At 38.5% G+C, this 23,315-nt stretch overlaps 1 protein-coding gene across 1 annotated transcript in view; it reads right to left on the bottom strand.

Annotated features, from left to right (window-relative positions):
* Positions 1-23,315, bottom strand: part of SLC39A8 (solute carrier family 39 member 8) — a 78,632-nt gene that overhangs the window by 25,000 nt on the left and 30,317 nt on the right. Inside the window, exons 4-6 of the mRNA XM_047091244.1 lie at positions 18,671-18,840; positions 17,461-17,583; positions 16,816-16,983 (exon numbers count right to left, since the gene is read on the bottom strand). Of these exons, the coding sequence (XP_046947200.1) occupies positions 16,816-16,983; positions 17,461-17,583; positions 18,671-18,840 (461 nt within the window). The remainder of the gene's footprint in view (positions 1-16,815; positions 16,984-17,460; positions 17,584-18,670; positions 18,841-23,315) is intronic.

Below are 23,315 nucleotides of genomic sequence, written 5' to 3' on the forward strand. Positions count from 1 at the left end.
ATTTGGTTATAGTATAGAAAAAGAAAAAAAATCCAATAAAATCTAACACTGAGAACAACATTTAGTAAATTATGAATATGAAGGAACTTTCTTAATCTAATTGAAAATATCTATTAAAAAAATAAACTAAAGCAAGCAACCTACTGAATTTAAAAGCATTCCCATCAAACTCAAAAACAAAACATAAGGGGCGCCTGGGTGGCTCAGTTGGTTAAGCATCCGACTTCGGCTCAGGTCATGATCTCGCGGTCCATGAGTTCAAGCCCTGCGTCGGGCTCTGTGCTGACCGCTCAGAGCCTGGAGCCTGTTTCAGATTCTGTGTCTCCCTCTCTCTCTGACCCTCCCCCGTTCATGCTCTGTCTCTCTCTGTCTCAAAATTAAATAAACGTTAAAAAGAAAAAAAAATTATTAAAAAAAGACATCATTGTCAAAAAATTAAAAAGAAAAAAGACATAATACTAACCATCACAATTTTTACTCAGCATTATCTCATGAATCCTTACCAATGTAATGAGGCAAGAAAAATAAGAGTTTATTGGACAATTAGAAAAGAAGGAAAAAATGTGCTTATTTGCTCTTCAATGTTTACATACAAAATCAAAAAAAGTAAGCAAATAAAACTCAAAAAATAGTAAGAGAATTCAGCAATGCTACAGGATACAGTTATTTTTCAAAATCTATCACTTCTGCATACAAGCAATAGCCAATTAGAAAGTATAGTAGAGGAACACCTGGCTGGATCAGTCGGTAGAACATGAGACTCTTGATTTCGGGGTTGTTAAGTTTGAGCCCCACGTTGGGTGTGAAGATTGCTTAAAAATAAAAATATCTAGGGGCTGCTGGGTGGCTCAGTCAGTTAATTGTCCAACTCCTGATTTCAGCTCAGGTCATGATCTCATGGTTCATGGAATTGAGCCCCACTTCAGGCTCTGCACGGGCAGCGCAGAGCCTGCTTGGGATTCTCTCTCTCCTTCTCTTTCTGACCCTCCCCCACTTGCGCTCTCTGTCTCGCTCTCCCAAAATAAATAAACATTAAAAAATAACAATAAAATAAAAATCTTTAAAAAATAAAAAGAAAATATAGTAGGAAAAAGATACCACTTAGAATACCTGCAAAGCTACAAAATAATTAAGAATAAATATATCTGAAAATCACAAAACAAGAAAAATCTGAAATATTATAAAGATGTCAGATGTCCCTCAATTGATCTCTCAGTTCAATGCAATGTCAATAAAAATCCAAAAAAACCATATTGATATGGAAGAACAAAGATAAGTTTCAATGAAAAAAAACAGGGTGCAGAGTCTTGTTTTAGAAAATTCAATGCTTACTAAAAACTATAACAATTAAGGTAATGTGGTATTGGGCCAGGAACTTTTTTAATATACAGATAAACAAAAAAGAATAGAAAACCCACATACAGACATGTTGATAAATAGAAACATCATATAGAGCAGAGATAAAAATGATCTACTCAATAAAAGAAGCTAAGATAAATGCCTATCTATACAGAAAAAAAAAGTAGATCTTTTTCTTATATCATATAGAAAAATAAATTCCACATGACAAATTAAACTTAAAACTTTTAGTAAATAGTATGGAAAGGGACACCTGGGTGGCTCAGTTGGTTAAGCATCCATCTCTGGATTTCTGTTCAGATCATGATCTCACAGTTCCTGAGATCCAGCCCCATGTCAAATTCTGTGCAAACAGCATGGATCTTATTTAGGATTCTCTCTCTCTCTCTCTCTCTCTCTCTCCCCCTCTCTCTCTCTCTCTCTCTTTCTCCCTCTGCCTCTCCCTTGCATGCTCTCTCACAGTCTCTCTCTCAAAATAAATAAATAAACTTTTTTTAAAGTATGGAAATATATCTTCTTTACTTTGACAAAGGGAAAGTTTCTCAAACAAAACTCAGTGTAGAAAGCCTGAAGAAAGTATTAATATATTGGCATTAAAATTAAAACTTTCTAAAAACAAAATATAAACTAAGTGAAAAAAGAAATCACAGACTTCAAGAATATATTTGTAGCCCATTTACTCAAAGAAGATTAGGATCTGGAATATATGTAAAACTCCTACAAATGACAAAGACTCTCTGATCAAGCTTTGGTCAGGCTCCTCTGAGCCCTCTTCTCAACGAGGCCTCAATCTTAGGCTTTTGTGTGTGTTCTTGCAGGGTCCAGTTGTAGCAGGAATCCTGTTAAATCAGTTTTATAAGGACTCCCCTACCCGTGATGTCTCTTCTTAACAATTTCCTATCCACTGACCCTTTCACTCTGCTTATTGGTTACAAATCCTCAGCTGCCTTTGCTGTATTCCAGGTTGAGTCCAATCCCTGTCCTCTGCAGAGTCGACCCTAGTCTGGACTAAAGTTCTCTTCACCATTTTAACAAGCATCAGAATAATTTTTTCTTTAATATAAATCAATAAAAAAACTCAACTAAAAGTACGGGAAATAGATGAACAGGAAACACAAAAGTAAGCTTATGATCAATAAACAGATAAAGAGACACTCGACTTCACCAGTAATCAGAAATATACAAAGGCAAATCATAAAATCACAAAAAGACATCGTTTTAAACTCATTAAAATTGGCAATAAATTTTTTTACTTAGTTAATTTTTAGAAGGGGGGTGTATGAGTAGGGAAGAAGAGCAGAGTGAGACAAAGAGAGAGGTAGAAAGGGAAAATCTCAAACAGTCTCCACAATCAGCACAGACCCCATTGTGGGGCTCAATCCCACGACCCTGGGATCATGACCTGAGCTGAAATCAAGAGTCAGATGCTCAACCTACTGAGCCACCCAGGTGCTCCACCAATAAATTTTTTTAAGTATTGCTAAAGAAAATGTGAAATCTCTTCTGCTGTTGACAAGAATGTAAAAAGCATAATAGTTTGGAGAGCAATTTACTGCCATTCAGTAAAATTATCTGTGAGCATACCCTATGACCCATTTCTTCCGAGTTTAGCTATATACCCCAATCTTTCTCACAGAGGTTCTGCAAGACAATCAAGTCTTAATGCCTTAAGGTATCCATCATGTCTAATAAATTATTTTTTCTGTGTATGTAGAATGATACTCTGTACCATCCTCAAAAGCTGAGAGAAAACAGTCATTTTTAAATCATTTTCTTGTCTCACAAAGTTGCAGTTGAAGAAAGCTCTAGGTCAATGACTCTGAATCAGAATGTCATCCAAGGGCATTTAGAAGTGTGAAGGTAATGGGGACCATTTTTCCGTTGTCATTAAGGACTGGAGTGCTATGTCTGACAAATAGCACCCCAAGAGCCTTAAATGTTTAATATCCTTCAATGCGCAGGGTGCTTTAACACAAAGAATTGTTCTACACGAAATGCCACTAGCATGCACCTCAGCCCTAGACAAACTCTACACCCAGGCACAATGAGACATGGATAAGAATGTACATTGCAGCATTGTTGTTATAGCAAAAAGCTAAAAGAGAAAAAGGCAACGTTAGAGGAAATGGATCAACAAGGAGTGGTAACATCACGCAGTTAAAATGAATGAAGTAGAAATAGAAGTACTAAAATCTGGGCAAAAAAAAAGGAAGTTGCACAATGAAATGTCCAAAATACTATTTTTCTCAGTTTTAAAAATGAGAAATACGTTACTTGTGGATATATAGATACATAATAAAAATATAAGAGCATGAATAGATATGGTAAGGTTAAATTCATGATGATACTGATACAATTCATGTATGCATATGATAGAATTCTATAAAGCAGTGAAAATGAATGAACCACTATTCAAGCAACAATATAAATGAGCTTCACAAAAATGCTATTGAGCAAAAGAAGCCAGATACAAAAGATTACATACTCTATGAAAAACTCCTATATGACATTAGAGCTCATAGGAGCAGTTTCCTTTGGATGGAAAGGTATAACCACAAGAGAAGGGAAAAAAAGGGTTCTGAATTGCCAGTGATATCCTGTTTCATGGTATAGGTAGTGGTTCCAGGAACAAATTTACTTTGTAAAACTTCACAGAGGGGCGCCTGGGTGGCTCAGTCGGTTGAGCTTCCGACTTCAGCTCAGCTCATGATCTTGCAGTCTGTGAGTTTGAGCCCCGCATCAGGCTCTGTGCTGACAGCTCAGAGCCTGGAGCCTGCTTCAGATTCTGTGTCTCCCCTCTCTCTGCCCCTCCCCTGTTCATGTTCTGTCTCTCTCTGTCTCAAAAATAAATAAACATTAAAAAAATTTTTTTTAAACTTCATAGAACTGTACAATGATGACCTATCTACTTTTCTGTATATTTTGTCTCAATAAAAATGTTTATTTACAGAAAATTTAATCATCTTTCCTCCTTTCTGCTGTCCCACCCCCACCCAGCTCTCTTCCAAGCATCTCTTCCTAACTGCCTAATTTGGGTCAGTCACACCATAATTTTTTTCTATAACCCAGGCTCATATGCTCATTTTTGGTCTTTCAAGCCTAGAAGACCCAATTCTTGCCAAGACTGACCAATACTACTGGAACTTTTATCATATTTGTCTTTCCCTCTTTCCCACCAACATCAAACAGAATTGTTTTTTATCTTACTCTGCATTTTATAAATCAAGTTCAAAACCAAAACATTTTTGGCATCTTATTCTGATAACTCATAAAAAGCTTCTGTCTACTCTGAGTAGGATCCTTTGAGGATATTTTAAGATTCTTTGGATAGGAATAATAGGATAGAAATTAGTCAACATATCTATGTCAATTTCTAGGGAGACTGAAAAGATTTTTCATGGGAAGTCTTGTCTTTGGATATCTTTTCTCTTTTCTTTTTTACTCTCAGATATTTATTCATTCAACAGAAATTAAATAGGATGTGTATGTACATATATACAGAGGGGAAAGAATGCCCTAAAAGTCTACAAGTTATACACGAGTCAAATTCCATAACACTTTAATTGTGTTTGCATGGACCTGATAGTATATATCAATTGATTAAAATTTTAAACTCCACAAAAATAGTAACCATATAATGTTTATCAGGAGATTAGCTAATATCTTCCCCTTTCATTTGGATACCGTAGCAGTCCCTGACTGAAACCCTTAAGCAACTGTCTGCCCTTAAGCAAATAGACAGAATAGTACAGATTTGACTACCTTGAAAAGCACTTTCATATACATTAACTATTGGATTCTCCCAGCTATTTAGTAGTTGGTAGTACCAAAGTTCTTTTGTTAAGATATGATGCGTCAGTGGTAACGCCAGCCTCCCTGCGTGAAGTCAGGGATGTCCTAGTTGCCCAAATGATTGGTTAATTTAAGGAGTCATAGCAGATAACCCTAAGTCCCTCCTTAAGGATTTCCCTTAGGAACATCTTTAGGAATGTCCTTTCAACTGAACTGAATGTGTCAGAGTGTGACAGAAATGCACTTAGAAGTGCATAGCTGAACAACTCTGATAGAGAATCTGGGGCACAAAAACTGATAATATCATTCAAATGGAAAATTAAATTAGACTTTAAAGTTTTGTTTCATTAAGTCAGAGTAAATGTTTCAAATTCTTTTAGTCTATTTAACAGAAAGTCAATGTCAGACTCGCAAGCATTTACATTCAGAAGGTTGTCTTTATTACCAGATGGCCTTCAAGTTTTAAAAATCAAACTTTAGTTTTTAGGAAAAGTACTCAAATTGTAAAAAAGGTAAATAAAGGAGATAAGAAACCGTGAAATTTTGTATTTTATCCTCTCAATGTGTTACTCTCTGTTTCACTGCATTTCCCAGTGGAAAAATACAAAGAGATTCAAAAGCCTTTGTGGCTTAGTACAAAAAGCCCTCTTGTAAAGGATGTTGTGTAAATAATTAAGCATATAGATTTAGAAGTTATTCCCGGAGGAATGAAGATTCAGTTGATAGGATTTGATGAGATCGCTATGATTAAAAACTAAAGAAAGATAAAAACTGGCAAATGGAAGAAGAGAAATATGTATTTATCATATGCATACAATGTATCAGACACACCATTACATAAGTAACCCGCAACAAATTATTTAATTTTGCAAAAAAAAAAAAAAAATCATTAGCTTAAGGATTTTTGCTCATCATTTAACAGAAGAGCAAACAAAGGCTCTGAGACATTAATTGATTTTCCCCAAATCATACAACTAACATTTTACTGCTGAGACGTGAACATAGGCCCTGTGTAACGCCACAACCCTTGCTTCCTCCTCCACATCCAGTTGCCCTGCAAGGGAAAGGAGATTCAGAGACAACACCAGGGAAGTAGTAGCTAACATGACAGGTGAAGGTTATTACAGCATCACAGAAGCCACCTAAGAAGCAATTCCAAGAGGGAAGGAACGGCTTTCGGTGAAGAACCTGCCTTTATATTCCTAGCATCCAGCCAATAAGAAGTACTCAAGTATGTGCTAAACTACAGGTATGTCTCAAAAAGAATGAGAATGCATGTTAAGAATATGGCATGTGGGGTCCCCCAAGTGGCTTAGTCGGTCAAGCGTTTAACTCTGGATTTCGGCTCAGGTCATGATCTCACAGTTCATGAGTTCGAGCCCCGCATCAAGCTCTGCGCTGACAGAGCGGAGCCTGCTTGGAATTCTCTCTCTCTCTCCCTCTCTCTGCACCACCCCTGCTCTCTCTCTCTCTCTCTCTCTCTCCCTAAAAATAAACATTTATAAAAAAAGAATATAGTGTGCCACTTAGAAAAATCACTTGTATCACCCAATAAGAAATTTCAGAGAAAGGGTAGTATTTTTTTTTAAATCAGACATGATTAAATATTTGAGGAAATGATTAAAAAGAGGAAGGCACACATAAAGACTAGTTAGCAAGTGAAAATAATGGGCAGAGTAGCACAGGGTAAGGGTTAACAGATGGGCCTATGATCAGGGTGTCTGGGTTTAATCCTAACCTAATACCTGTGTGACTTAGGTTAAGTTACTTAACGTCTCTGTACATCAGTTCCCACATTGTTAACATGGAGATAATAACTGTACGGACCTCATAGGGTTGTTTCTATAAGGAATAAATGAATTAATATACGTAAAGTACTTAAGAAAGTATCTGACACAGAGTCTTCGGTATTAGTTTTTCAAGAGGCTGGACAGTGTAGGAAGAGGGAGGGTTGAAAACTTGGGGAGTAGCAGAGTCAGGAAGAAAGAATAAGGTAAAAAGACCTGAACCCATGTTTGTAGACATGGGGAGAAGTAGAGATTCAGGAAAGATAAATGGAAACAGGAAAAAGCCATGGGAAAGATGATCACATTTGGAGGAACTTGCTTTAAAAAGAGAAAGGAGGGGGGCGCCTGGGTGGCGCAGTCGGTTAAGCGTCCGACTTCAGCCAGGTCACGATCTCGCGGTCCGTGAGTTCGAGCCCCGCGTCGGGCTCTGGGCTGATGGCTCAGAGCCTGGAGCCTGTTTCCGATTCTGTGTCTCCCTCTCTCTCTGCCCCTCCCCCATTCATGCTCTGTCTCTCTCTGTCCCAAAAATAAATAAACGTGGAAAAAAAAAAAAAAAAGAGAAAGGAGGGATGTCTGGGTGGGTGGCCTGGTCGGTTAAGCGTCCACATCTGACTCTTGATTTCGGGTCAGGTCATGATCTCATGGTTCATGAGACTGAGCCCCATGTCAGGCTCTGCGCTGACAGCCCAGAGCCTGCTTGGAATTCTCTTTCTCCCTCCCTCTCTCTCTCAAAATAAACTTAAAAAAAAAAAACTTAAAGAAAAAAAAAAAAAAGACAGAGAGAGAAAGGATACAAGTCCTGACACAAATATGAAGGTGGAGAGCAGATAAGGAGACAGAGCAGTTTTTAGGATATAAGAGATGACATGAGACAGCCAAGTTCACAGATTCCAAATAACCATCTCCATCTCACTAAAGAAGCAAAGGTAGGAGTGGGTATTTTGCAGAGTAATGAGAAGATTTTAGAACAGATATTCTTAAAAATTTGAAAAGGTTCACTAGAAATGAATAAAAATGTAGTTAGTATTAGAGAAGTGGGCTAAATTCAGAGAGGAATCAGGTATCAAGTTTTGTGACTTTCTAGCACAAAGACTAGAGCCAGATAAAATGGCCTGCAGGGCAAGGAAGTGTTGAGATCCAGTGAGAGCAAATTTTCCTGATGTTGGATCCCTACCCAGAACTCCTCTTCACTACTGTCCAGGGACATCATCTGCTTTTCCATAAATACCAGTCAATCAAGAAATATGAAAATAACTTCTTACATAATCTTATTACTTACACAGTTTTCAGTTTTAGCTAGTGCCTGATATAACCACATATAGGAAAGAAACCGTTTTCTGTTTTCCAAATATTGTGATTTTATTTTTTTAATATGAAATTTATTGTCAAATTGGTTTCCATACAACACCCAGTGCTCATCCCAACAGGTGCCCTCCTCAATGCCCATCACCCACCCTCCCCTCCCTCCCACCCCCCATCAATCCTCAGTTTGTTCTCAGTTTTTAAGAGTCTCTTATGGTTTGGCTCCCTCCCTCTCTAACCTTTTTTTTTCCTTCCCCTCCCCCATGGTCTTCTGTTAAGTTTCTGAGGATCCACATAAGAGTGAAAACATATGGTACCTATATTTCTCTGTATGACTTCAAATATTGTGATTTTAAACAATCAGTAGGCTTTGAGTGAAATACAGCAGAATGGATATATATATATATTTATCTGTAGTCCCTCCTGAAACTCCTTAAAATAAAGAAATAAAAGGGTCATAATGTCACAGGACAGAAAGCATGGCAGATGATATGACAACATTGAGATATTTATTTTGGAAGATGAAAAGTGGAGGATCGTTCTAACTGACTTCATACAAGAAAAAAGTCAACAAGAAACAAGGTGATGTGGGGCCAAGAATCTCAGAGAATTTTAGGGAATGGAGGCACCAAGTACTTCTCAAGGTGATGGAAGAAGAGTGGAACTAAAAATAAGAGAATTCAGGGGCACTGGGTGGCTCAGTTGGTTAAGCACCCAGCTCTGAATTTCAGCTCAGGTCATGATCTCACGGTTCATGGGATAGAGCCCTGAGCCAGGCTCTGTGCTGACAGCATAGAACCTGCTTGGGATTCTCTCTCTCTCTTTCTGTCTCTCAAATAAATAAACATTAAAAGGGAAAAGAAGAGAATTCACTGTAAGTTTATTAAGGGAGCAATCAGAACCCCAGATCTTTGCTCCCAAGACCATGCATCAAGGCAACCACCCCAAATGATGACTAGAGACTCAGATTTTGAGAAAATTGAAGCAGAGAGACCTTTCCTTTAAGGACCTAAAGAAAACTGAAAGCTGAAATGAAGTGTGGTGCTGAAGACAGGGGTATGAAGTCAGATAGGCCCAGTGCCCAGTCCCCTTCTGTTCCCACACGACTCCCAACATGAACAGCCAGGAATGCACACCTGCCTTCCCACCTCTGGGCAGGAATGGGGAAAAACCAAGAACCCAAGAGAAAAGAAAAGACCTATATAAGCCCCACACATATAGACAGGGCTTCTCATCAGTTTTTTTTTTTTCTATCTCATACTTTAAAAAAAAGAACGTAGGGGTGCTGGCTGGCTCAGTCAGTAGAGCACACAACTCTGGATCTTGGGGTTGTGAGTTCGAGCCCTACGTATAGTGTGGAGTTTACTTTTTTTTTTAATGTTTATTTATTTTTGAGACAGAGAGAGACAGAGCATGAATGGGGGAGGGGCAGAGAGAGAGGGAGACACAGAATCGGAAGCAGGCTCCAGGCTCTGAGCCGTCAACCCAGAGCCTGACACGGGGCTGGAACTCACGAACCGTGAGATCGTGACCTGAGCTGAAGTCGGACGCTCAACCGACTGAGCCACCCAGGCGCCCCTGGAGTTTACTTTTAAAAAGAAGAATGCTTTCCACATTCTGGTATATTTCAGTTAGGTTATGAAAGGGCAGAAAGTTTATTCTATCCTATTGATGTATACTCAGTACTTAGAATAGTGCCAAGCACTCAGTAAATACTTGATGAATGAATTAAGTGTATCTAACATCTACTGGACTCACATGAAGACCCACCCAAGCACCTCAAAAATGTAATCTCTCAATTTGGAGATTATCGCTTCATGTCAGTTATTGACAAAGTAAGTGCCTCTAACATCACCACATTTTGCAGCTAAATTCTACTTCATTGCACCTCAGTTTTTTAAAGTATTTATTTATTTATTTACTTATTTACAGAAAGAGAGTGACAGAGACAGCGCAAGTGGGGAGGAACAGAGAGAGGGAGAGAGAATCCCAAGCAGACTCTGCACTACCAGCACAGAGCCCAATGTGGGGCTCACACTCACGAATCATGACCTGAGCTGAAATCAAGAGTCAGATGCTTAACCGACTGAGCCACCCAGGCACCCCTTTTGCACCTCAATTTTAAACATAAAATTCACCATAGTTAACTTCTAAAAATGGCTGATAATAATTGTTCTTTTATTAGGGGAAAAAAAGGTGACTCATCCCTTTGTCTTTATTGGCATCAATTCCCCAATGAAAGCACAAAAGGTTTCCTTTAGGAAAAAGACTGATTACAGACTACAGGAGAAATAAGTCACATGGTCCCTCTAGTGGCCCAGAAAAAGCTAACACTCTCCAGAGTACCTGACATCTCTAGGAAGTCAACACCTAACAAATACAGTCCTTCTAAAGCTATAGATTCCCAGGGAAAAGACTCATCTGGCTGTACAGATACTTACATGATTTCACAGGGTTATATAATAGAAAGAGAAAAGAAGAAAGCAGCAAGTGTCACTGGGAGAGCTGTGAAACATCACCTAGTGGCAATAACTGAATAAGGCACACACACATACACCTGTGCATTACATGCATTATGGTGCCTAACATTTACAGGATCTGAAGCAAGGGTACTAAGGAAGTCTTACTAATTTATCTAAATATTTAAAAGTTACTGGGGAGCCTGAGTGGCTCAGTCGGTTAAGCGTCCAACTTCAGTTCAGGTCATGATCTCACGGTTCCTGGGGTCGAGCCCCGCGTCGGGCTCTGTGCTGACAGCTCAGAGACTGGAGCCTGCCTCAGATTCTGTGTCTCCCTCTCTCTCTCTGCCCCTCCCCCACTCACACTCTGTCTCTCTCTGCCTCTCAAAAATGAATAAATGTTAAAAAATTTTAAAGATAAAGTTATAATCAAGCTAATAAACTGTATCCTCTTACTGTAATAAATATACTTTCATGCCAATACATTTTTTTTTTAATGTGTAAAGCTCTGGTTTTTATATGACTGAACACAGACAAAATACCAAAGGCAACTAAATTGCATGGCTGAGTATTCTATGATGGACCAGAATTGTTTGGATGAATATTTATAGACATCCCTAAGACATGCATTTTAATTATTCTGTAACAATGCTTTTGTTCTTCCTATATTCTAGCAAAATCCAGAATCACACTATTATCTAGATTGTCATATAATTTACATTCTATTGATAGAATGTCAAATTAGACTACCTTTCTTAACTCACTCTTAGCTTCTTATTATTTTCAATTTGGAAAAAAAAAACTTCATTGAAGCAACAGCAACAAGAATCATCAACAAAATTCTTAAGGCAATAAATACTTGGACTCAGAAATGAACCATGAATTTTCCATGTCCTGTTCTTCCAATGGGGTCATATAGGTTAAATCCTTTTTATCATATAAAAATTAGAGGGGCACCTGGGTGGCTCAGTTGGTTAAGCATCCAACTCTTGATATCAGCTCAGGTCCTGATCTCACCATCGTAGGATCCAGCCCTGCATCAGACTCTGTGCTGAGAGCCTGCTTGGGATTTTCTCTGTCTCTGCCCCTTCCCCACTTCCTCTCTCTCAAAAATAAATAAACATTTTTAAAAGTTAGAAAATGTTTAAAAAGGGTTTTTAACGTTTGTTTATTTTTAAGAGAGAGACAGAAACAAAGGATGAGTGTGGGAGGGACAGAGAGAGAGGGAGACACAGGATCCAAAGCAGGCTCCAGGCTCTGAGGTGTCAGCACAGAACTTGACGTGGGGCTCGAACCCATGAACCGTGACATCATGACCTGAGCTGAAGTCAGCTGCTTAACTGATTGAGCCACCCAGGTGCCCCAAATTAGAAAATATTTTAATTTTATTATTAAAATCACTATCATATATATTACTCTATTATCTCTTAAAGCAATATCTTAGCTCTTAGGGTATTTCTAAAATTCTACTGCTTTCAATTTTGTGTGTGTGTGTTTTATTTAATTTATTTTTTTAATGTTTTTCTTTATTTTAGAAGGAGAGAGAGAGAGAGCACCAGCCAGGGAGGGGCAGAGAGAGAAGGAGACACAGAATCCAGAGCAGGTTCCAGGCTCTGAACTGTCAGCACAGAGCTCGACGCGGGGCTCGAATTCATGAACCACGAGACCATGACCTGAGTCAAAGTCAGACGCTTAACCAACTGAGCCACCCAGGTGCCTGTTGTGTGTGTGTTTTAAAAGCAATTTTACTTTATTTTATTTTTATTTATTTAAATCCAAGTTACTTAGCATATAGTGTAGTATTGGTTTCAAGAACAGAATTTAGTGATTCCTCACTTACATATGACACCCAGTGGTCATCACAAGTGCCCTCTTGAATGCCCATCACCCATCTAGCCCATCCCCCCAGTCACCTCCCCTTCAGCAACCCTCAGTTTGTTCTCTATGTAAAAGAGTCTCTTATGATTTGCCTACTTCTTTGTCTTTATCTTATTTTTCCTTCTCTTTCCCTATGTTCATCTGTTCTGTTTCTTAAATTCCACATATGAATGAAATCATAAGATATTTGTCTTTCTCTGGCCTATTTCGCCAGCATAATACACTCTAGTTCCATCCACGTTGTTGCAAATGGCAAGATTGCATTCTTTTTGATCACCAAGTAATATCCCATTTACATACACACACACACACACACACACACACACACACACACACCACTTCTTCTTTATCCATTCATCAGTTGATGGGCATTTAGGGTCTTTCTATAATTTGGCTATTGTTGATAGTGCTGCCAAAGACACTGGAGTGCATGTGCCCCTTCAAATCACCATTTTTGTATCCTTTGGATAAATACCGAGTAGTGCAATTGCTGGTTCTATTTTTAATTTTTTGAAGAACCTCCAGACTGTTTTCCAGAGTGGCTGCACCAGTTTGCATTCCCACCAACAATGTAAAAGTATTGCCCTTTCTCCACATCTTTGCCAGCATCTGTTGTTTCCTGACTTGTTAGTTTTAGCCATTCTGACAGGTGTGAGGTGGTATCTCATTGTGGTTTGATTTATATTTCCCTGATGCTGAGTGATGCTGAATATCTTTTCATGTGTCTGTTAGCCATCTCTATGACTTCTTTGGAAAAGTGTCTGTTCATGTGTTCTGCCCATTTCTTCACTGGATTATTTGTTTTTTGAGTGTTGAGTTTGATAAGTTCTCCATAGATTTTGGATAGTAACACTTTATCCAACATGTCATTTGCAAATACCTTCTCCCATTCTGTCAGTTGCCTTTTAGTTTTGTTGATTGTTTCCTACCCTGTGCAGAAGATTTTAATCTTGATAAAGTCCTAATAGTTCATTTTTGCTTTTGTTCCCTTTCCTCCAGAGACATGTCTAGTAAGAAAGTGCTGTGGCTGAGGTCAAAGCGGTTGCTGCTGGTTTTCCCCTCTAGGATTTTTTAATGCAATATAAAAAGAAAACTGAAAATAATGAGGCTCCTATGTGGCTCAAGCGGTTAAGCAACTGACTCTTGATTTCAGCTCAGGTCAGGATCTCATGGTTCATGGAATTGAGCTGTCAGTGCAGAGTCTGCCTGGGATTCTCTCTCTCCTCCCCCACCTTTCTCTGCCTCTACCCATGCTGGCACTCTCTCTCTCTCAAAATAAATAAATACATTTTTAAAAAAGAAAATTGAAAATAATAGACATTACTCAGTACTTAAGTCTATCTTCATTTAAGACTATACCTTCAACCAGATGGCCAGAAAATAGTCCCCATAAGAAATTAGTGTCAGGACTATTCGCATGGCTCATCTCAAAGCCTGGTGCATGGCTGTCATCCTGGAACACATCTTCTCTGACTGGAGTTGGACTTCTAATTCCTGGAAGTATATTTCCAGAATCCTAGCTAGATTGGTATCCTCTCACTAGATTGGTAGTTTACCTTGGTTTACAATTCCACAGTTGTTTCTATTCAGAATACCAAAGGAATAGTGCCACTGGTCTCCAGAATTGGTATCAGAAGTCCAGTACCATTTCAATTCCAGTTCCCTTGTATATAACCCATTTGATCACTCTCAAAGATTTTAGAACAGTTTTTTCTCAGATATTTGCATAGCTGGTTCTTCTTTCTCATTATCCAATTCTCTGCTGATCTGTGGAGGGAACTTTGTTGATCAAAGAAGCCCCCACGTGTCACCCCACATCACCATATTACATTTTCACCAAAGTATTGCTACATGAAATTTTCTTGTTCTACTCTTTTCTATATTGTCTACTAAATAAACTATGGCTTCACAAGAATTCATTTGCTTCTGAATCCCCAGGGCCCAGGACAGTGAGCAGGTACTCAATAAATGTTTATTGAGTAAATGAATGAAAGCCTGTGTACTAGCACTACCAGAAATAAAGTAAGAATAACTTTTCAACTGATATTTCTAAATTATGTGAAACAGGATCATGTGTAGGATCCCATTTTTGTCCGGGTGCTAATATTTATACAAATATGTCTTCTGGCCATAGTAAATCATAAATCAGGATCCCAAAAACTTTAAAACTAAAATCAAGCTTTCGAGCAGTTCAATTTATTTGCCCTCAGAAAGCAACAGCCTAGGGTCAAATTATCTTCTTCCTCTAAGAAAATTAATATTTATCAAGTCAAGAGTTAATGTCATCATCTTGATTCTAGTAGAGAATTTGTGACCTGAGGAAGGCAATCCAGCAAGAGTGCAGGCTTCAACATCAGATGGCCTCAATCCTGACCCAGGCTTTGCCACGCAGGAGCTGTGTGTCCTTGGGGTGGTTATTTAACCTTTCTAAGCTACAATCTCTGAATTATGACAGTTTCTATCTCCTAGACTATGATGAGGGTCCAAGGAGGCCATTCACTTAAAATTCTAGGCAGAGTCCCTGAGCATTAATAAATGTTAGCTATAATTATTGTGAGAAATTATCTACTTGAACATTTCATATTCTTTGCAAAATCTTGGCTGAAAACATCATTCATTACATTGCATGAAATAATTTCCTCTCTTAGTTTAGTGCTAACACAAAACTGCCTCTTCAAACACACTTGAGATTTTCCTTAATCAGGTGGGGCAAAGTATATGATGGATCATGTTTTCTCTCCAGAAGGAAACTCAGGTCATTTGCCATAATAACCTCTTCCAGATATCTTTTTTCTACTTAATTGTTTTTTCCTAGCAGACTTTCCCTGATTCAATGTTTCTTTTCTACATTATGTTTAACTTTGTAGCTTCTGGATCTACTATTTACTAGCTGAGTGACCCTGCAGAAGTTATTCAACATCTAAAGTCCCATTTTCTTCATCTGTCAAATGAGAATTATTATGAACACAAATGACACTGTTACCCGAGCACCCCTTTTTCCTAAACACTCCTCTACTCCATCCATACGCCCTGGCAGTCATACAAGGGGCCCAACTCTATTAGTCTAGAAGTGGACATCTAATGCAAGCCGGACCAAGGAGACACTTGCCAGGAATTTTGTATTTAGAACTGAAAGAGTCAGGTTAAATTTCCTTCTGGTGGCTGAAATTATAAGACATAAATCTCAGGAGTTGCTGGTGGCTGTGTTTCCCACCTATGGAAGGAGTCACCGCACAGTGAAAGAATGGCTCTAAGATACAGGAAGGAGGAGAGGGCAAAGGAGTTCTAACAGTCCTAATGGTTCCTAGGTTCTCACTCTTCCTATAGCCTGGCTGTTCCATTAGACAGCCCACTGTCTTTCCAATAAACTCTCCTTTCTGCACGCATAATTTGTGTTTGATTCCCATCATTTGAAACTGAAACAGTTCGAATACATAGAAAATAAACCCTACTTTCTGGGGCGCCTGGGTGGCGCAGTCGGTTAAGCGTCCGACTTCAGCCAGGTCACGATCTCGCAGTCCGTGAGTTCGAGCCCCGCGTCGGGCTCTGGGCTGATGGCTCGGAGCCTGTTTCTGACTCTGTGTCTCCCTCTCTCTCTGCCCCTCCCCCGTTCATGCTCTGTCTCTCTCTGTCCCAAAAATAAATAAACGTTGAAAAAAAAAATTTAAAAAAAAAAAAAAGAAAATAAACCCTACTTTGAATAATTGCTATAAAAAGTAAATGAGACAAAACAATTAAGTGCCTAGCATATTACCTGGCACATAATACTCACTCAAGAAATGATTCCTATTAACGTTATTTAGAAGATGGAGATACAAATCCTAAATCAATTAATTAATGAACATGACTTTAATAGCTTACAAACTTTGTTTCTTGCAGTTTCAAAATTACTCAAAGGGGTTCTTTGGTTTTGGATCTTGAAAGAATTGCAAAATAAGAGAAATGCTCTGATTAAGTTTGCTACATAGCCCTAAATCTAAGTTACTCATACATACGGTTAAATGATCTTGGGGAATAGTGAAGTCTCAGATCCAGTAACCCACAATTTCTTGCTTAACTCACTTGTTTAGACTAAATATAGGGAGGAAAATTGGAAAAAGAATACAGACTCACATTCCACTTACTTCCACATATACAAGAATAAGTGAGACGCACTTCAGTGTCTAAATATTTACTTGGCTGCATTCACTTTTCACATTGTATAAAGGATGCAATATAGTAAAGTGAAAACGCCATACCTGGAGAGATACCACACTGACATTATCAAAATGGATGTGTCCGTTAGGTTCTGTGACAGCTGGATTTGCATAACACGTGACACCATTGATTGCAGGTAACGTTTTAGGTTGATGAGTTTTCTCACGAGAAGGACCAAAATCATCATTTGAAAAGTGGGTATGATCATTCTACATGAAACAATTTTTAAAGGAAGAAGAGGTTATAAGAAGGAAACATGGTACCTCACACATCCAAGAAAGCAGGGAGTCTAGCGTTTTTTATTTGTAAGAGAAAATCTGTATGACTATTCAATATGTAATCTTTTTAGATTTATAAATGTATCTTCATTTATTAGATTTTGTTTTTTCTGTTTGTTCATGTTAGGGTACATATGCCTCCTTATTTTGATGAACATGAACGAATACAAATTGTGCACTTTTGACATTTAATTGTTGGTACTCATTCCAAATTCCACAGTATGAATCAAGTGTTTCTCTTACTCTTATTAATATATGGACTCTTTTCTTTCTCCTCACATTCACCAGCCTAAAAACTGAGTAGTTCATAGAATTATAAGGATAAAATTCCTGCCTTTATATGCCTATACAGCTATTAAGTAGATGTAGGGGGTCAAACATCATATATTTTAAATAAAGTCCATTTACCTGACCATATGCCTTTAATAACATCTTAAGCACTCTTTCAAAAAAGAAAAGTACGTAAAAGCCACCAAACACAGCAACCGCCTTCTCAACATAGTTGTCACTTTTGGGATTGAATCCAAAAGCCTAAGAGAGAAAAAAGTTCAGGTAAAACTAAGTACTTTAACGTGATTTTTAGAAAATAATACCAAAATTTTTCAGTATACAATTTTTACCAAAGTTCTAAGTCCATCTTCAGATGAGGTAATATTGGGAAATACCCACAAAAATTACAAAACAAAAACTCTGAAATTTAAGTAACCAAACTGTAAGAGATCACACAGTGGTCTTATAACCAAAGTTCTGTTAATTAAAGACCCAGAATATCTTCAAGTTTCTTGGCTATATCCTTCAGAAACATTTGCCTTGAGAGAGGAATTTTTAGTAGTAAAGAAGAAGCACTGATTCTCATCTTTATAGATAATATTAGATCTGGGTAATAAAAAAAATGAGACATTGATAATCCATTTTCTCTTAAAAGTAATGTATTTGTCCATCATATCCAGACTCAAATTTTTAAAGCAAACATGGCAAAGCCACTTGGATTACTGTTTTCCCAAGAGAGACCTTTTTAAACCTAGAGGGTCCTGGTAGGTCCTAAAGAGATAAAGAACTCAAGGGCTGAGCCCAAGAAAGATTTTCACACACACACACACACACACACACACACACACACGAGAATGAAATAATCCACTGTCTAAAGGACACAGGGCAAGAGCTGGAGTTTCAAACTATAAAGAATCGAGGTGTTCCTAACAGACGAGAAACACAAACTTAAGTAAAAGCTATAGTAAATATATAAGGACATTTTGTGGTATATCTTCAGTAAGTTTGACATTGCATGCTCTTTAGAAAAATCAATAAATAATAAAAGTATGTGGAAAAATTAAAGCTGCCAAATGCAAGACAAAAAAAGTTTTAAGGCCCTCAGAGGTGTCCCAATGCTGTCTGGGCACGTCCTGGTGGCTAGCCTCCTAGAATATTAATTTTATCTCCAACACTGACATCTCCTGTAGCTTGAGACAAGCTTTTTCTTCTGCTGTGATTCAGCTTTGTCTCATCCAACACTATCAACCAGACCATAAAATGCTGTGAGAATTATGGAGCCTTAAAATGTACAAAGTGCTGAAACATTTAAAAGAAACAATTATTCACAAAGAGCCAACATCCTTACCTCTGGAATAAGCTGGAAAATGGCATTTGAAAATAGAGTCCCAATAGCCAGACCCACAAAAAATGTCAAAATCTTAGGGAAATAAGATTTCTTTATCAATGGAGTCAAAACCAATCCGAGGAGAGATGCCAGATTAATAATGGTCACTGACAGGAATCCATATCCCCAAACTGTAGATGAGAGGAAAAGAGTAGCAATTAATCAAAGCAAAGGGGCCAAAAATGAAGTCTTACTGTACATTAAGTTTGAAACAACTTGTTTCTTCAAAAGCTCGAATCAGATATCTTCTTTAAAACAAGATCTTCTCAATGAAAATTATACAGAAAGCTGTCAACATTACTATAGAATAATATTCATAGTTACAGTGCTTAAGCCTTCATCAGCCCTAAAGCACCCTTATGGGCTCAAAGAACGTTATAGCTTGCAGGGGGCGGCGGGGGTGGGGAGGATCTGGACAAGGAAAACATCTAGAATAACGACAAACCGTGTGAGGCCCACAGGCTCCAAGTCACCTACTTTCATCTGTAGCTTGAAGCCTGGTTTAAAATTCACCCTTTCAGAGCATCTGGGTGGCTCAGTCAGTTAAGCATCTGACTTCAGCTCAGATCATGATCTCACAGTTCCTGAGTTCAAGCCCTGCTTTAGGTGAGCACGAGCCCCGCATTGGGTGAGCACCCCATAGGTGAGCCCTGCCTCTCTCTCTCTCTCTCTCTCTTTCTCTCTCTCTCTCTCCCTCTCCTTTTCTCTCTCTGCCCTTCATGGGATTCTCCCTCCCTCCCTCTCTCTCTCTCTCTGCCCCTCACTCACTTGCACCCTCTCTCTCTCAATAAATAAATAAATAAAACTATTGAATCTTTAAAAATAAAATAAAATAAAATAAAATAAAATAAAATAAAATAAAATAAAATGGAGTCTTTCAGAGGAATATAGAGGCAGTGTGACTTTCAGAGAAAAGGTTCAAGGTGATAGGTGGAGGGTAGGGGTGGAAATGGGTGGGTACGGGTTAGCTTCAAAGTGACCGTAGTTGCTGACACTGAGCTTGTCATAATCACTTGTCTGCAGGTGCCTGTGGAGAGCACCTCCTTGGAAAGACAGCACCTGGGCCCTCCAGCTGGGGCCTCCAGGACCCGGATTCAGCCAAGTGCAGTGAGCACTCAGGAGGGCAGCACATGGGAGCCAGAGAGAAGCTGCATTGCACAACTGGCTGCATTGTGCAACCTCAGAGTAAGGTGAAAATATCTTATAAAGTGAAGACTCTGGTGACAGAAGGAGATGACGCATCTTTGACCTCTATCTCTAAGGCCTGGTACCCAATAGGTGCTTAATAAATGTTGCTTACGATGAAATGAACGAATGTGATCAGCTAATGGCATATGTGACCTCAATTTCCTCCAGATTATCCTAGAGGGGTTGGTTTCAGGACACGCTCAGAGTGCAGGTGAAGAGCGCTGTGTGACCCCAGGACAGTCACGGATGGCAGTGCAGGCTGACATACAAATGGGCCCCTGGAACTGTGCGACACGTGGCTTTGCCTATGCCTCACACGCTGTGCACAAAGGACAACATGAAAGGTTAGAAAGCTGCCTCTGCATTGCCACTTCTTTAAAACGCGGAGAAAGCATTTTTAAATGTTACACCTCTTTTCTCACCGACACCCTCAGTAGAGTACCATAGTAACACCTAATGCTTATGAGTGTTCACCATTGCCAGGTACTAAGCCAAGAAACTGACATGTAGTAATTAATTTAATCCTCACAAAACCCTGTGAGGTAAGTACTCCTATTACCTCCTTCAAACAGTTGAGGAAACCAAACCATGTGGAGTTCAAATGAGCTGCCTGAGTCATGCAGATGGCAAGCTGAATTTTGAGCCCAGGTAGTCTGGCTCCAGGACCAACATATTTTAGCAACATGCTTCCTTACTCCCGCGAAGGTATTCTAAGTTTTTTTTTTGTTTTTTTTTTTGTTTTCACTCTTTATTTCAGAAAGGAGAGCGGAGACCAGGGGCTTAGAGAAAAAAATACAGAAACCAAAAGCCAAAGCCTCTGTTCCAGGTGTCCCTGCAGGCTCTGGGTCCTAAGTTTTAAAAGACCAAGGAACTGAACAAAACTGTAAAAATTTTACATTGTGCTTCATAAATACGAGATTGCTCACCATTATTCTAGTTCAAGCGATTCTACCTACAAACAATCTTCGCAAATGTTTATGGAGCCTAGGATATAGACCAAACCATGGTTCCTGCCAACGAGGAACATGGATCTTCTGCTTATGGAACTGGGAAATGGTGTAGGCACAGACACACACAAAGCAATACAAGTTAGTTTGTTCGGCATACCAAATGAAATGAACAGAAAATAAATGTTACTGTTACCACAAGACTCATCACAGCACTGACCATGACTTTATCTTCTCCAGATGCTTTCCTATCGGTTCCAGACCCCTGACCAGGCCCTGCAAAGTCATCTCATCGGAACTACAAAGGCCCACCTCATTCCCATTTACTACCTTATCACCTAACACAAGCTACCTACTCTCCTTAGACTTTCCACGTGGAGAAAGCTCTCCGTCCCATATCTCCCGCCGTGGTATATTGATGTGTGGTTCCCCTTAATACAAATAGCCTTCTACCCTTCACAAGCCTGTAGGCATGCATTCATTCAACAAACATTTATAATCTCATTGGGTAAACAGGAAAGACACATGCTGAAACTAAAATAAAAATGCACAGTTTTTGAGTACCAAACTAAGGCAAAAACCACATACACATACTAAACACATCACCTTCCCCTGAGAAATCTGTGATTTCCATAGATAGCACAAATGTTAGGATCAATTTCAATTTCTCACCCCAAGCAGTCCATTTCATAGATGATTGGCGACCAAACTCTATCAATTTTTCTTGAGGCCTCTCTCACTCCAACTTCTCCATCCTCATTGCCAGTGCCTTGAGTTGAGGCCCTCAGCCTCTCTTACTTCCTCTTCTGATGCATTATGAGTCTTCTGTCTGGTCTTCCTCCCCCTACTTGACATGGCCTCCAGACTTACATCCTAAAACACAACTGGTCATCTCATGCCCCTATTCAAAACTGCTGTTCATAAACTGACTCCCTCACAACTTCTCCAGTGTTATTTACACACTTCTCAACATGGCCTTTATGCTAACACAATGCTTTCCAAGTAAGGAATTACCTTTACTTGTGGTCGTTTACCTGAAAACATCCTTCTATCTTTCACTGCCTAAGAAACTCACACGAGTTTCTCTAAGCCAACTCCAAAACCTCTTCTATGAAACTTTCCTAGCTCCTCCAGACAGCTGTCCCCATGGCTCTTTGATTAAAGATAATTGGGCCATATACCATATCTTGTGTGCTAAAGTAGTTTTATCACTTTTATATTTGTCTACACGATACAAATTAAGACATTTTCAAGGAGATGAGCTATGTTTTTTCATCCTTAGTGCCTAAAGTATTGCCCAGAAAATAGCACACATTCTTTAATGAATGAACTAGTGAATGTCATATTTCATGACATACATATTTCATGACATTCATTCACATACAGCCCAGAACTCTTGCCAAAAAAAAAAAAAAAAAAAAATTGCCTATTTAATCTTTCTAACCTTAGTTACTATTGTATATATTTATCAGAATTACTTGGGGAAGTTGGGGAGTATGAATCATCATCTTCTAAGCATACTACATAACTTCCTCTTCTTGTATTGTCAGGACATTATTGAAGAAAAAAATTCCATTCACCCACTCAACTGGGGCACCAAAGAATAAATTACTATAAGAAAGTTACTTGGCCCTCTCCACATGTACAAAGGACTCCCTCTAATGATCTGATTCAAAGAGGATCCTTTCTCTCTCTTCTTAGTGAACTCTGAAAGATTTTGATAAATTTCCAAGGAAAATTAGTAACAATAGCTAACAGTTATTGAAAGACCACTATTTGTTAAGATTCTTCTAAAAATTGCATCTACTCTAACTCATTTAATTCTCCTATTTCATAGAATTTCTACAAAAATAAAATAAGCCAGTTAATGTTGTCCCTAGTATATATAGTAAGCCTCCAGTACATGTCCTTATAATTTAAAAAATGATAAATTAGTTAGTAGACCACCATATAAATTTCAGTTCATTTAGCTCATTGTTATATAAAGAACTAGGAGTGAGGAGCCCTGTGCTCTCATCCTTCCTCAGATATCCTACCTGGAGGAAGCCATTCAACATCTCTGGAGCTTAACTTATGTTACTGATTCTACTACAGAATTGGACAATGTGATCTCCAGGGATGTGCAAGTAAAATTCTATTGTTCTTACTTATTATTTGCATTAAACAGCATCCTGTGACCCCATCAAAAAAAATGCACCAATTTTGGATCATTAAATTATTGTTAAAACAATTAATCTATGTCCTCAAGAATTTGATTTACTATCAGTTTATGGTATTCATCAATAAGAGCTTAGAAAAGCACCTGAAAGGCAATTTCAAAATCACAAAATAAGAGGTCTCCGATAAATGAGAATATTTTATCTGCCCACTGAAACATCAGTGTAAACATGTGTATAAAATCCTTATATCACGACTCCTTTGGATTAGTTTTATTTTGGTTTTTCATTTTTTGAATGAGCTCAGAATTGACT

Source organism: Lynx rufus, unplaced genomic scaffold (assembly GCF_022079265.1).
Source record: "Lynx rufus isolate CCGP_SWC_20201006 ecotype Redwood Valley unplaced genomic scaffold, mLynRuf1.p SCAF_3, whole genome shotgun sequence".
NCBI lineage: Eukaryota > Metazoa > Chordata > Mammalia > Carnivora > Felidae > Lynx > Lynx rufus.